The sequence below is a fragment of the Babylonia areolata genome, chromosome 19, assembly GCF_041734735.1.
Source record: "Babylonia areolata isolate BAREFJ2019XMU chromosome 19, ASM4173473v1, whole genome shotgun sequence".
NCBI lineage: Eukaryota > Metazoa > Mollusca > Gastropoda > Neogastropoda > Buccinidae > Babylonia > Babylonia areolata.
The window spans coordinates 15,422,804-15,437,502 of NC_134894.1; the positions used below are offsets into that span (position 1 = coordinate 15,422,804).

Here is a 14,699-nt window from a genome sequence, read left to right on the forward strand (position 1 = left end):
TGTGCCATACATTAACATCATCAACAGCTGCTCTCCACTTTGAATAAACCGCCCCCGCTCCAGATAATGGTTCTGTTAAAGCACTTATGAAACACCTGGGTGGATAAATGCTTTGTGTTTTACGAGAGATGTATTCCTTTGTTTTGTTATCAATTTGTCACGACACGTCCGTGGCAGCATCAACTCATCCTATACCAAAGTGCTGGAAAAATGTCGGTGGCGAATTAAAAGCCAGACCGATTTTGTGTCGTGTACAGTGCATACATTTTGAACGATTTCCAATTAACAGCAGTGGAGTTACATTCACGGTATGAATGTTTCAGTCAAAACTTGCATGTTGTGTTGGGCGGTGATATACTTCACTTCTCTCCGAAAATGATGTTGTTCTGTTTACTTGAAGATTACATTTCAAACTTTAAGTTCGGAAGCACGAAAAATCATTTTAAAACTCGAAGAATTGAACACCCGCATCTTAAGATGGTAGGACTTAGCTGGTGTGCATGACCAACCCTCTCCTGAGCTCCATAATCAGTTTACACAAAGCAGTTAATGTTCTGGTGCCTGTGCCCTGTTAGACACACAGTATGGAGGGGCTGGATGATTACACGTATCTCCTGGAGATGCTTGACGTGGATGATTATAGCGGTCACCACAGCAACTACTCTCTGGAAGACTTCCTCCGTGTGGCGATGGACTACGAGCAGGAAGACCACTGGTTCCAGCCCTCCGAAGAACTCTGCTTCATCCTCCTCTTCGTGTTCTTCATCGTACTGGGTCTGGTGGGCAACGGACTTGTGTGCTTCATCATCATCCGGAAAGGCCGGCGCCAGTCTTCGCGAAACTGGTACATCCTGAACCTGGCGGTGTCGGACATCCTGACCTGCTTGCTGTGCAAGCCGCCCACCCTGGTGAGGCTGATGCTGAAGAACTGGCCCCTGGGCGGGGCGCTGTGCAAGCTGGTGCCGTCCTTGCAGACAGTGTATGTCTTCGTGTCCACGTTCACGCTGGTGGCCCTGGCTGTGGACCGGTACCGGGCCGTGATGTGCCCCGGGCAGTACAGCAGGGTGCACGTGTCGCCCATCTACTGCTTGCTGCTCATCTGGCTGCTGTCCATGGCCATCGCCCTGCCCATCTTCCTGGTGCATCGCCTGGAGGAGGTCAAGGGCTTCGGGGGGTACGTGCTGTACACCGTGTGTCTGGAGCAGTGGCACTCCCAGACCTCCCTCACCGTCTACACCATCTTCGTGCTGCTGCTGCAGTACCTCTCGCCCCTCGCCGCCATCGTCACCCTCCACCTCCTCATCGGCAACTTCCTGCGCCTGCGCATCGAGGCGGAAGGGACGGCGCGGCTTCCGGAGTGTCAGTGGCAGCGGAAGCGGCAGCGTCACCGGAAGAACATGTGCCTGCTGACCAGCATGGCGGCCTCCTTCGCCGTGTCCTGGCTGCCGCTGCACGTGGTCAACGCCCTGGCCTCCATTGACTACCTGGTGAGGACGTGCTGTCCGTCTGTCTGTCAGTCTGTCTGTCTGCCTGTCCGCCCTGTTACTGTCATGTCTTCTTGGTTTTTGTCTTGGTTTTCTTCAGCAGGTGTATTGAACGCTGAACGCTAAACGACTGTGATGACTCAGGCCATCATGACAACTGTGGCAACATACATATATATATAAAAAAAGAAGCTTTCATTCAAAAATGCCACTTGTACATTATAGCCAGCCTTCATACAGACACATACACACACACGCTCACACCTCACTCGACAAAACAACAATCCAGACATACACAGCAGGTGTGTTGACCTGGTGAGGGCGTGCTGTCCGTCCGTCTGTCTGTCTGTCTGTCTGCCTTGTCACTGCCATGTCTTCTTAGTGTTGTTGTTGTTGTTGTTGTTTGTGTGTGTGTGTGTTTGTTTGTTATTGTTGTTGTTGTTTTGTTGTTGTTGTTGTTGTTTTTTTTCCACCTTTTTCAGCAGGTGTGTTGCAGCGTGTATGGATGAATCCGTACTCTCTGACACCTCCTTGAAAATTAAACCTAAAACTTTCTCATCCTTTGCAAAGAAGATTCTTTTCTTTGGAATTTCATAAAATCTCTAAATTCGAATGATCTACCAACAAAATGTAAAACTGACCTGTAGTAAACAATAACTGAACAATGTTGATCATAATTGTGAACACATAAAGAAACGCTTTATTTGAGTTTATTCTCTCTCTCTCTCTCTCTCTCTCTCTCTCTCTCTCTCTCTCTCTCTCTCTCTCTCTCTCTCTCTCTCTCTCTCTCTCTAGTTAGATGCTTTGTTCACTTTTTTCTTCACGTTGACCAATGTTATTGGAGACACACACCCACCCCCACCCCGCCAAAAAAAAAAAAGAAAAAGAAAAAAAAAGTCATTGGTATATCATCATAAATTTGAATATCTTTGATTATAATCATATTTACGACTGAATGTTGAAATCTAAAGCTTTCACTATGTGCATGGGGTTGGAGGGTATATCATCATAAATTTGAATATCTTTGATTATAATCATATTTACGACTGAATGTTGAAATCTAAAGCTTTCACTATGTGCATGGGGTTGGAGGGTATATCATCATAAATTTGAATATCTTTGATTATAATCATATTTACGACTGAATGTTGAAATCTAAAGCTTTCACTATGTGTATGGGGTTGGAGGGTATATCATCATAAATTTGAATATCTTTGATTATAATCATATTTACGACTGAATGTTGAAGTCTAAAGCTTTTACTATGTGCATGGGGTTGGAGGGTATATCATCATAAATTTGAATATCTTTGATTATAATCATATTTACGACTGAATGTTGAAATCTAAAGCTTTCACTATGTGCATGGGGTTGGAGGGAATGAGACTGTGGTACGGGTGGGGATAGAGAGTTCTTTAGTTTGTTGCTTTGTAGTGGTCTTTTTTCATAAGTTTATCATGTGACTTTCAGTGAAATTTGTCGTTGATATATTTCTTTTTAATAATTCTGTGTTCTTGTGTTCTTTGATGAAACCCTACCCCCCCACCCCCCACCCCACCCCCACCCCCTCTTTTTTCCCCACTTTCTTTTATACCCCAAGGCTGGGTGGAATAAAGCATATGTTTTGTTATCTCATTACACTGGTAAAATTTCGTTTTGTTTCGTTTCGTTTCGTTTCGTTTCGTTTCTCTCTCTCTCTCTCTCTCTCTCTCTCTCTCTCTCTCTGACTAGTTGTCTGTCTATCTGTCTGCCTGTCTGATTGTTCACAAGGACAGTGAAATATGTCGGTTGATCTCTTTGCTTCATTGTTGTGTGTGTCTCGCAGTGTGGTGTACAGTCGCTGCCAAGAAAGACAAGGACAATATTATCATTATATCTTGTTTCTATGGACTTGCTTGTCTGTTCGATGGCTTGGTTGTTTGTCGATCTATGCATTACTGTCCAAGGAGACCATGTCAATGTTACATTTACCGTCAGGATAACATGATGACTTTGTTGTGGCCTTGTATTGTGGTACGTTGTACTGCGTTGTTTTGTCTCCTGACATTGTGGCATTATGTTGTAGTGTAGTGTAGTGTAGTGTAGTTTAGGGTGGGGTGGTGTAGTGTAGTGTAGTGTAGGGTGGGGTGGTGTAGTGTAGTGTAGTGTAGTGTAGTGTAGGGTGGGGTGGGGTGGTATTGTGTAGTGTAGTGTAGGGTGGGGTGGTATTGTGTAGTGTAGTGTAGTGTAGGGTGGGGTGGTGTAGTGTAGTGTAGTGTAGTGTAGTGTAGTGAAGGGTGGGGTGGTATTGTGTAGTGTAGTGTAGGGTGGGGTGGTGTAGGTAGTGTAGTGTAGTGTAGGGTGGGGTGGTATTGTGTAGTGTAATGTAGTGTAGTGTAGTGTAGGGTGGGGTGGTGTAGTGTAGTGTAGTGTAGTGTAGGGTGGGGTGGATTTGAGTAGTGTAATGTAGTGTAGTGTAGGGTGGAGTGGTATAGTGTAGTGTAGTGTAGTGTAGGGTGGGATGGTGTAGTGTAGTGTAGTGTAGTGTAGTGTAGGGTGTGGTGGTATAGTGTAGTGTAGTGTAGTGTAGTGTGGTATATAATATATCACAGCTTTTTGTTTTCGTGTTTAACTTTGGTTGCTTTGAAGTACAAAACAATCACGTCGTTAAAATACAGGGCTTTTTTTCTCCACCACCTCTTCATCTCCCTCTCTCTCTCGCTTGCTTTCTCTCTCTGTCTCTTTCTGTGTCTCATGCGTGTCAGTGTCGTGTCATGTGAGTGAGTGTTTGCGCACGTGTCTTTGTTCATGTATGCACACTCACCCAACAAAGAGGGCGTCCCCATACATTTCGGCGGAGGACGATGCTATGTGTATTTGAATAGTTGGTTGGAGAGATTGTGGAGAGATGGTCTAGAGGTAACGCGTTCGCCTAGGAAGCGAGAGAATCTGAGCGCGCTGGTTCGAATCACGGCTCAGCCGCCGATATTTTCTCCCCCTCCACTAGACCTTAAGTGGTGGTCTGGACGCTAGTCATTCGGATGAGACGATAAATCGAGGTCCCGTGTGCAGCATGCACTTAGCGCACGTAAAAGAACCCACGGCAACAAAAGGGTTGTTCCTAGCAAAATTCTGTAGAAAAAATCCATTTCGACAGGAAAAATAAATAAAACTGCACGCTGGAAAAAATACAAAAAAAAAGGTGGCGCTGTAGTATAGCGACGCGCTCTCCCTAGGGAGAGCAGCCCGAATTTCCCACAGAGAAATCTGTTGTGATAAAAAGAAATACAAATACAAATACAAATAAAGTTGATTGTTTAGTTGCTTGTTGTATCAACTGTAACGCTGAGGCTTCGATGTTATCTCTAGTTATGGCTTCAGCTGATAACTTTGACACAAACGTCAGCTCCGCACAACATCAGCCTGATGATACGAACGTGATGCATTGTTCTCATACAGTTACTGCCTTCAGCATACTACAGGTTACCTGGCTGAGTGCAGATGAAGATAAGAGCAAAGCAGCGCTGGTTTTAATGTGCGCACCTTTGACAAGGAGAGCAAATTACCGTCTTGTTTGTTTATTTTGGTTTCAAAGTTCCTAGCTTCGTTTATTCGTATCGCAATTCTTTTTTTCTTTTTTTTACGTGCTAAACCATCCATTACTCCACCGAGTGTATCTCTAAAAACTGTTTGACAGTCCAATCTCGTCGCATTGCAAAGAGGGAGAGGAGGTGGGGGGACGGGGGGGATGAAAACTGGTACCCCTCTAATTGTGTTTTCCCTGTGATCCAACTTGTGAACGGAAAATGGAAGTGGCGTGGATGGTGATCTGATTCAGTATACGCTGTCAGGGGAAGAAAAAGCAAAGGACGGCTGAGGTTTACGAGATTTTACGAAGGGAAACTGTCTGCTAGAAGCAAGAAGATTGTTCCACGTTTTACCGTTCCTGACAGGCAAGTGCTCGCTGTCTGTTACTTTGTGTGTGTTAGTGGGGGGGTGGGGGGGCCGGGGGGGGCAGAGTTTCTGCAGTGTCAGTGTCAGTTTCTCAAGGAAGTATAAAAGCATGGGGACCGCAGTACCGAAGTGTCTGAAGAACAAACGGAAGACGATAAAATGGGTGAAAATAAAAACCTGTGAGACACAACCTGACAGCGAAGCTCTGAAGCAGGGGGAGGTAAAGTGTGTGTGTGTGTTGGTTCTTAATGCTCTCACGCGATGCTGTGCCCACACATTCTATATTGCTGTACAGTTCCACATATTTTTTTCATTGTCCACCTCTGACGCATATTCCTCTTGTTGGTATTGTTGTTGTAGCTGTTGTTGATATTATTATTATTATCATCATTATTATTGTCATTATTATTGTCACTATTATCACCATTATTATTATTATTATTATTATTATTGTTGTTGTTGTTGTTGTTGTTGTAAATTCTTATTGATGTCGTCGTCGTCGTTATTACTCTAATAGCCCTTTTCAAATTCTCCGTGCACATCCACAATCCATCTCGTTCCATTGCACCCTGACACCATCAGTCAAGAGGTAGTTATCAACGTCAAGACATCATTTTACCACTCACCAGAGAAGAACCTGCATTGCCACTGAGTCATTTCATGTCAATTGTGGTTGTTCAGATATGATGTAAGCAAGGAACGTACATGGGTGGTCAGAAATTAACTGCCAACCATGGCAATTTAGGCTGTTGATAATATGAGGGGTAATCGTTGTCTGCTTGTCAACATGGACAGCGACTGGACAACTGGGAATTTCAAACGGATTGCGTGAAAAAGTCCGACATGTGGCTGTGCTGTAATCCGTTCGTATGTCGGGCGACTTTTCGTCCACCCGAGTGCATTTTGGAGTGTGTGTTTTGCTTGTGTGGCAAGCCTATTTTCTTCCCTGCATGCAGTCGACTAAACCTTGCTTTTGCAAAAATGCTGCACAAAACAGGAAATTAGGTCACCAAAATCCCGCTGTTTTAATGGAGCTCTGTCGTTGAAATGGTCTCAGGGATAGCGGATTGAAGTAACTGCACCATGTAATAGTGGTAACAGTTTCAGTTTCAGATTCTCAAGGAGGCGTCACTGTGTTCGGACAAATCCATATACGCTACACCACATCCGCTGGGCAGATGCCTGACCAGCAGCATTACCCAACGCGCTTTGTCAAGCTTTGCGCATATATTTCTGTACCAACCAGAGGGAATTTCTTCTCCTGAATTTTGGCAGAGAACAACTTTCTCGTTGCCATGGGCTCTTTTTCAGTCCGTTAAGTACGTGTTGCACATTGGACCTCGGTTTACCGTCTCACCCGAATGACTAGACGCTCAGTTTGATTTTCCAGTCAAACGTGAGACAAAGGGCGAGAGCGGATTTCGAACCCAGACCCTCGCGGACTCTGTATTGGCAGATGAGCGGCTTAACCATTCTGTAACCTTCCTCTCATAATAGTGGTAACAAGGGATTGCAATGGATGTGAAACCTCCGTAACCACTCCTTTTCTCATTGCCATACTGTGTCTGTTTAGCGTACAGTTTATCTACCCAGGTTGTGTGTTTCATAATAGGATTATTTCCATCAAACAAACAAACAAACAAACAAACAAACAAAAAAACAGAACATGTCTACGCCCCAAATTCGCTGTCACTCCTGTTCTATGCACTCGAATGCATGTGCGCGTGTGTATGTTTGCTGGTTTGCGTCTCCTTGTAACTGAAACTGGAACTCTCTGTGTGTGTGTGTGTGTGTGTGTGTGTGTGCGTCTGTGTGTCTGTGTCTGTGTGTCTGTGTGTGTGTGTCTGTGTGTTTCTCTCTGTGTGTGAGAGAGAGAGAACACATCTTCAAGGAGGGGAATAGTGTGTCTGTGTCTGCGTTTGTGTGTGAATAATGTATTTGTCTTGAATATCTTTCCACCAGTCAATCTGTTCATCAATCCACTTTCCTCTCCGCAAGTCTGTTGTCTGTCTACCAGCCCGACCCCATAATCCCATGTATATATTTACTCAGCCACAGGTCTTCAGCCCCCCAGTTCTAGGGTGGTGTCTGTCCGTATGCCTGTTTTTCTGTCTGTCCGTCTGCGCCCGCAGTCTGGCATTCAATCATCCATTTGTCCATCTGTTTTCACGGTGTGTATCACGGCCGTCTGACCTCGCAAAAAAAAAAATCGATATTTATTTTGTTTTGTACAGAAGAAGAAGAAGAATAGACATACTTGTTTATCGTTTTCCTCCGTAAGAAGGACCTCAAAGCGCTTTACAATAAACATTATACAGATGTGCCATTACTTACAAAAGGAATGATTTTTTTTTTTTTTTTGGTTGCAAATGGTGATTTTGAGAGAGAATGATTTTGGAGTGATTTTCATAACGTAAAGGTGTCAGTAACTTCGGTTGCTGGTGTGTGTGTGTGTGTGTGTGTGTGTGTGTGTGTGTGTGTGTGTGTGTGTGTGTGTGTGTGTGTGATAATGTAATATGTTTATGCTTTTTGAGTGTCAAAGCATTATGTTTTTGTTATTGTTGTTATCATTATTGTTGTTATTATTGTTATTATGATTGTTGTTGTTATCGTCATTTTTGTATATGGTCTCCAAACAAGAAAGGTTTATGCAGCGTTAAAGGCCTGACCAAGCGCGTTGGGTTACGCTGCTGGTCAGGCATCTTCTTAGCGGATGTGGTGTATCGTATATTATGGATTTGTTCGAACGCAGTGACGTCTTTTTGAGTAACTGAACTTACTTAACTGAAATACGCAACACTCGTTGGCACCTGTTCTAGTTTCAGTTTTCAGTTTCAGTAGCTCAAGGAGGCGTCACTGCGTTCGGACAATATGGATTTGGCCGAACGCAGTGACGCCTCCTTGAGCTACTGAAACTGAAACTGAATGCATGCATTCAAGGACTGACACCACACATTACATAAAAATACGTACACACCACCAAACCGCTACACACGTAGACCCTAACAGTTACCACCTGTCTGTGTGTTCCAGATCTTCAAGAACAGCAACTTCCCCCTGATTCACGCCGCCTGCATGTTGCTGGCATTCAGCTCTGTCTGCCTCAACCCTGTCATCTACGGCCTCCTCAACTCCAACTTCCGCCGGGACCTGCAGCGGATGTGCGTGTGGCGCAGGCGCAGTGCGCCCCCCTGCCGTCACTTCTGCGGCCACTTCCCCCGAAAGGGCAGCAGGCACACGGAGCAGTGCGGGCTGATTTCAGCATCCCCTCTGGAGGTGTCCCAGTCCTGCGGTCCTGCCGGTAGAAAAGGCGGCGACGTCATCAGTGCCGTGTGATGTTTGTAAATACCAGCGGGAAAAGAAAAGAAAGAAATAGAAGGAAGACAAAAGGGGCATCTTTCCCTTAGAATGTCCATACACTGAAAAAATTATAAGTAAATTAGAATGAATGTTTAAAACAAAACAAAAAATATATGTGTATCACACACACACACACACACACACACACACACACACACACACACACACACATGTATATATATATATATATATATATATATATATATATATATATATTATTCATGAAACTGAAACAATTTTGAGATCGGTTTTCCTACCTTCCTACCCATTCCTTTTTTTTAGCTAAAAAAATTTTAAAAATTAAAAAAATCATAAAACAAAGCAAAAGTTGCACCATCGAGGAGTAGAGAGTGTCCATCCACCCAACACCGACCCTCTTCAAGCTCCCGATGAGTTGCACATTGTTTTGCTGGTGAAATAAAACATTATCAACAAGCAAACGAAAAACAAGGAAGAAACCGAAAGACAGACACTGGCAAGCCAGACACTGATACACATCAGAATGGACCACTGTATATAATTATCGTCATTCCTATTTCATCTTTCTCATCACCACTGCTGGATTTTCTCCAAGGCATACAGCCAGAAGGGAGAAAAGAAGATAGACGAAAGGGAGATAAAAACGAAAGAAAGAAAAGGTGTGTGTGTGGGGGGGGGAGGGGGAGATGGAGGGAAGTAATGAAAGGAAGGACAAAAATATCTTTATGAGATACCAACAAAGAAGAAGGCGACCCACCTACCCCCACCCCCCCAAAAAAAACAAGCAGCGAAAACAATTAGTTCTATGACTCCCTGGCACATGGTGGTGATATCGGAGGCGATGGGAAGCATTCTTCACCAAAAGAAGTGGATGAAATGTGAAAACTGATAGTGAACTATTCCGCCTCAGTCGAAGCTTTATGTCACTGACACTTCAGACAGACTGCGTGAATGCCGTCAACAGTTAGATCACTGAAGTACAGATCGTTTTGGTTTTTTTGTTTTTTTTTTGGGGGGGTGGGGGTTGTTTGTTTGGGTTTTTTTGTTTGTTTTTTTGTTTTTTGTTGTTGTTTTTTTGTAGATGTGAGTAGTGTATGTGGATCACTACGCACGCTTTAACACTTCCTTGAAACTGAAACTGAATCAGTAGGGATGGGATCTTGAAGGTGTGATTCAGGTCACCAATACTAAACGGATTCTCTTCTGTTCTCCTCCGTTCGGTTTATTTACTTACCTTCTTTGTTCCACGAACAGTAGAGACACACGATGACTCTGCTTGGTCTTCTGATAGTGAAGATGATCTTTATCGGTTTTATCGTGTAGTCTTCGAATGGGGAGACGTAAGTTACGACCACAAGGGTCTGCAAGAGGGTGGGTGAACCTGAGATGTGCGATATATCTGAGTGGATATATTATTTATTAGCATTCTTTGTCACACTCTCTTCGGACTGATCCTCTGAATTCTCAGTCATCTTTTTTTTTCTGTGGTTGAAATTGAAAGACGTTCAAAGTGCCATATTTTTTCGTGTAATACTATTTGTTCGTTTACAGTCGGTCTCATAGTTGGCAATGTAGTTGGTGGTGTTGTTGCTCATTGTTCTTCTTCTTCTTCTTCTTCTTCTTCTTCTTCTTCTTCTTCTTCTTCTTCTTCTTCTCTTCTCCTTCTCAACCACCACTTCTACAAACACAACCACAACCATCACCACCATCATCATTACCATCAACGTCGTCATCATCATCATCATTGTCATCACAATCGCCATCATCATCATCACCATCATTAGCTTATTGTTATGTTTGAGTCTTGCTAATGCACTGGTTGATATGGTTCTGCCTATCATTGCAACATTTGACAGTCAGCCATGACAGTGCATGATGATGATGATGATGATAATTATAATTATAATATAGTAATAATAATAATAATAATAACTACACCAAACATAATGGTAAATATTGATTTCAAACGTCTGTTACTGAGGTAAAAATCATGTATCCCATAATCATGTTTCCTTCTTGTTTCTTTAGTCTTTCTTTATTTCTTCGTTTCTGTCTTTCTTTCCTTCTTTCTATATTTATTTCGTAACTACTATCAATGGAGAACATGACACGCTTTCAGATATTGCAAACTGAAAGTAATAAGGCTCTCTCTCTCTCTCTCTCTCTCTCTCTCTCTCTCTCTTTGCTAAGACTTTCCTTCAAATACTTCACACACACACACACACACACACACACACACACACACACACACACACACACACACACTCCATCCACCTCTTTCCCCTTTCACTGATAACAAGCAAGAGACAAGCTTACCCCTTATCTTATCAACGTGTCGGTCTCCCCCCAAAAAGATCTTGACAGGCGGGAAATCCCATCTGCGCCCCACTATATCCTCCGATAACCCCTTTTGATCCCAGAGAGAAGAGGAAAACGGTATCAAACACAGAGCAACTGTATACAAAAACATCTATACGTTTTGCCTTTGATGTTTGCAGTTCACGTAAAAACAAGGTGTCAGGTCATCTCTGTCGAACTGTTCTCTTGTCTCTGTAAACTCCTTTTTACTCGTCTTCTTTTCTTGACAAAAACAAACAAAATAATACGAATCGGGGAGGGATTTGTTCGCAACTTATTTCAAAGCGTCTATAGCATCTGCCAGATATTCTTCACATACAACAGCGTTCAAACAGGAAGAATTATTTTCTTCGGCGCCCAATTGTTAATGAAGAAGAAGGCGAATACTTCAACATTTTTTTTTCTTCTTTCTTTCTTTCTTTAAGTCGGGGGTGTCGGAATCCAGTTTATCCTGTTATTTCCTTCTTCTTCATATAATTGTGTTTGTTTTTTTTTGTTTTTGTTTTTGTACAAACTGTAGCATCCGTCAGTCTCGAGAGACCGTGAACCTACAGAATCGGGTTTGACTGGATAGGCATGGTCTCCACAACACTGCCCAAGGCGAAGTCTGATGCTACTGGCTTTGGGGTTTTTCTCCTCGGATTCTTTGCCTTGGAACGCTGGGACAAGCGTATCCAAGAACTTGGAGAGGCCTTTCTACACCGTCTGCCTCCAGGAAGCCGATCATTCTGATGCCACAACTTCCCAGGAGTTCAAGCACTGACGTCCAAGGGCTTCAGGTCTCGCTTGCAAATATTTTCACATTGCAGTTTTAGGGTCTTCATACAGGGATGTTTTCCCCTTGTACCAGTTCTCCGTAAAGGATATCCTTGGGAATGTGGGCCGGGCTGCATGAAGCGATCTTTGCAGCGCTAAGTTTGCTTAGAGTTAAGAACGTTCCTAAGTGTATGGAATTCACCGTGGAGTTGAAAGCATTCTTTAACGTTCGATAAGCAAACTTAGCGCTGCTGAGTTCGCTCATGCAGCCCACCCCTGGCCATCGTGACTGCTTTCAACCTCGTGCCACACTCACCTCACATCACCAAGGGTCGGCAGGCAAGGGGTTAAGACAGTGTCAGTGCCATAGCCAGCAGAGTATCGATCCGCTGTCCCTCTGGCGTGGAGGACGATCAGCTGTCCCTCTGACGTGGAGAAAGGTCCACTGTCCCTCTGACGTGGAGAAAGATCCACTGTCCCTCTGACGTGGAGAAAGATCCACTGTCCCTCTGACGTGGAGAACGATCCACTGTCCCTCTGACGTGGAGAATGATCCACTGTCCCTCTGACGTGGAGAAAGATCCACTGTCCCTCTGACGTGGAGAAAGATCCACTGTCCACTGTCCCTCTGACGTGGAGAAAGATCCACTGTCCCTCTGACGTGGAGAAAGATCCACTGTCCCTCTGGCGTGGAGAAAGATCCACTGTCCCTCTGGCGTGGAGAGTGATCCACTGTCCCTCTGGCGTGGAGAAAGATCCACTGTCCCTCTGGCGTGGAGAAAGATCCACTGTCCCTCTGACGTGGAGAAAGGTCCACTGTCCCTCTGACGTGGAGAAAGATCCACTGTCCCTCTGGCGTGGAGAAAGATCCACTGTCCCTCTGACGTGGAGAAAGATCCACTGTCCCTCTGGCGTGGAGAAAGATCCACTGTCCCTCTGGCGTGGAGAAAGATCCACTGTCCCTCTGGCGTGGAGAGTGATCCACTGTCCCTCTGACGTGGAGAAAGATCCACTGTCCCTCTGGCGTGGAGAAAGATCCACTGTCCCTCTGGCGTGGAGAAAGATCCACTGTCCCTCTGGCGTGGAGAGTGATCCACTGTCCCTCTGGCGTGGAGAAAGATCCACTGTCCCTCTGGCGTGGAGAAAGATCCACTGTCCACTGTCCCTCTGGCGTGGAGAAAGGTCCACTGTCCCTCTGACGTGGAGAGTGATCCACTGTCCCTCTGGCGTGGAGAAAGATCCACTGTCCCTCTGGCCTGGAGAGCAGACGACTCAACCCCCCCCCCCCCCCTTCTTCCCCCCCATCAGACAGCATCCTCAAGCGACGACGATACATTAGATTTGTCTAGCCTTTCAGAAAGGTCGCCTTCCTCTCTTCCGCCATTGATCCCAACCCTTCCGACCCAGACATATATATATATATATATATATATATATATATATATATGTCCTTAATTAACACGCACCCTTCTCCCTCTGTCTCCGCCTCTCTGCCTCTGTCAATGTCTCTATCGCTCTGTCTTTGTTTCTGTCTCGCTCTGTTTTGCTCTGTCCCTGGCTTCCTGATTTCTGTCTCTGTCTGTCTGTCTGTCTGTCTGTCTGTTTGTCTCTGCCTCTGTCTGTGTCTGTCTTTGTCCCCGCCGCTGTCTCCCTCTCTCTCTCTCTCTCTCTCTCTCTCTCTCTCTCTCTGTGTCTCTGTCTCTTTCTCAGTCTGTCTCTTTGTATCAGTCACTCTCTCTCTCTCTCTCTCTCTCTCTCTCGCTCTCTCTCTCTCTGGGTTTGTCTATTATGTGCTAACCAAACAAACGAAGGACTTAAATTTAACTAATTTCAACTTAATGGCATTCCAAAGGTACTTATCCCAAGACTGGTTGATAACGAATGGTATTATTCTCTGAATAGCACGTACTTTGTTGTTCATATTCAGTGAGTGAACCTGGTCACATGATTTTGGATAAACTGCTGTTGCTACCCAGTGCATAATTTTGTTGTTTGCATGCATTTGCCTCTTCTGCCTTCATGTTTCTAATCCATAAAACAGGACTGTCAGTTCTGATCTGCTAAACTGGTTAAGACCGGTTTCTGTTTTGAAAACGTTTCATTTTACCTGATTGTTTATTTGTTTATTTAGTCAACTAGTTTTTTTTATCTATTCATTTATTATTAATCTTTATTTAATTCTATATATTTATCAGGTCATTATTTATTTATCTTTTTATGTATATATTTAGGTATTCATGTGTTTTTTGTTTGGGTTTTTTTTTTCGTTTTTTGGTTTTTTTTCGTTTTTTTCTCGTTTTGCAGCCCTTTCTGTTTCAAGCCAAATTGCAATGTCTTTCCTCAAGGGGATTTTTTTTCCATTCAAGTGAGATTTTCCATTGATACACAGTCTCTGAAACAAATAGTCGGTTTCTTCGACATGTAAGTGCATTGTGTCGTCATTGTCTGCGGTTTCTTTCAGCCCGTCATTCTTTCCAATCCATCTATGACAATCTTCAACCGGTTTGTTGCTCAGTGCAATCACTGTTATTGTATAACACCCCATACCTCTCTCTAAACTCTCTGGCTTTTTATCTGAGTGTACAGTGTGTGTTTAGGGAAAGGCGGAAGTTTGAAACTACGCTTATTAAATTGTCACACTTCATTTTTCATCACATCAGCACCACCCCTCCATCCGTCTCCCCCTTCACCAAATCAAATCTTAGAAGGAAGTCATAGAAAAAAAAAAGAAAAAAAGATTGATTCAAAAGTGTGAGAGCTACAGAGAGAGAGAGAGAGAGAGAGAGAGAGAGAGAGAGAGAGAGAGACTGTACAACTTATTAAATAGAA

General features: G+C 44.0%; 1 protein-coding gene across 1 annotated transcript; it reads left to right on the plus strand.

The window, feature by feature from the left end:
* Positions 1-584: 584 nt before the first annotated feature.
* On the plus strand, positions 585-8,753 carry LOC143294007 (prolactin-releasing peptide receptor-like). Its single transcript, XM_076605401.1, has 2 exons — positions 585-1,487; positions 8,451-8,753. Exons 1-2 carry the CDS (start codon positions 585-587, stop codon positions 8,751-8,753), a joined length of 1,206 nt encoding a protein of 401 aa, XP_076461516.1.
* The last annotated feature ends 5,946 nt before the right edge of the window (positions 8,754-14,699 follow it).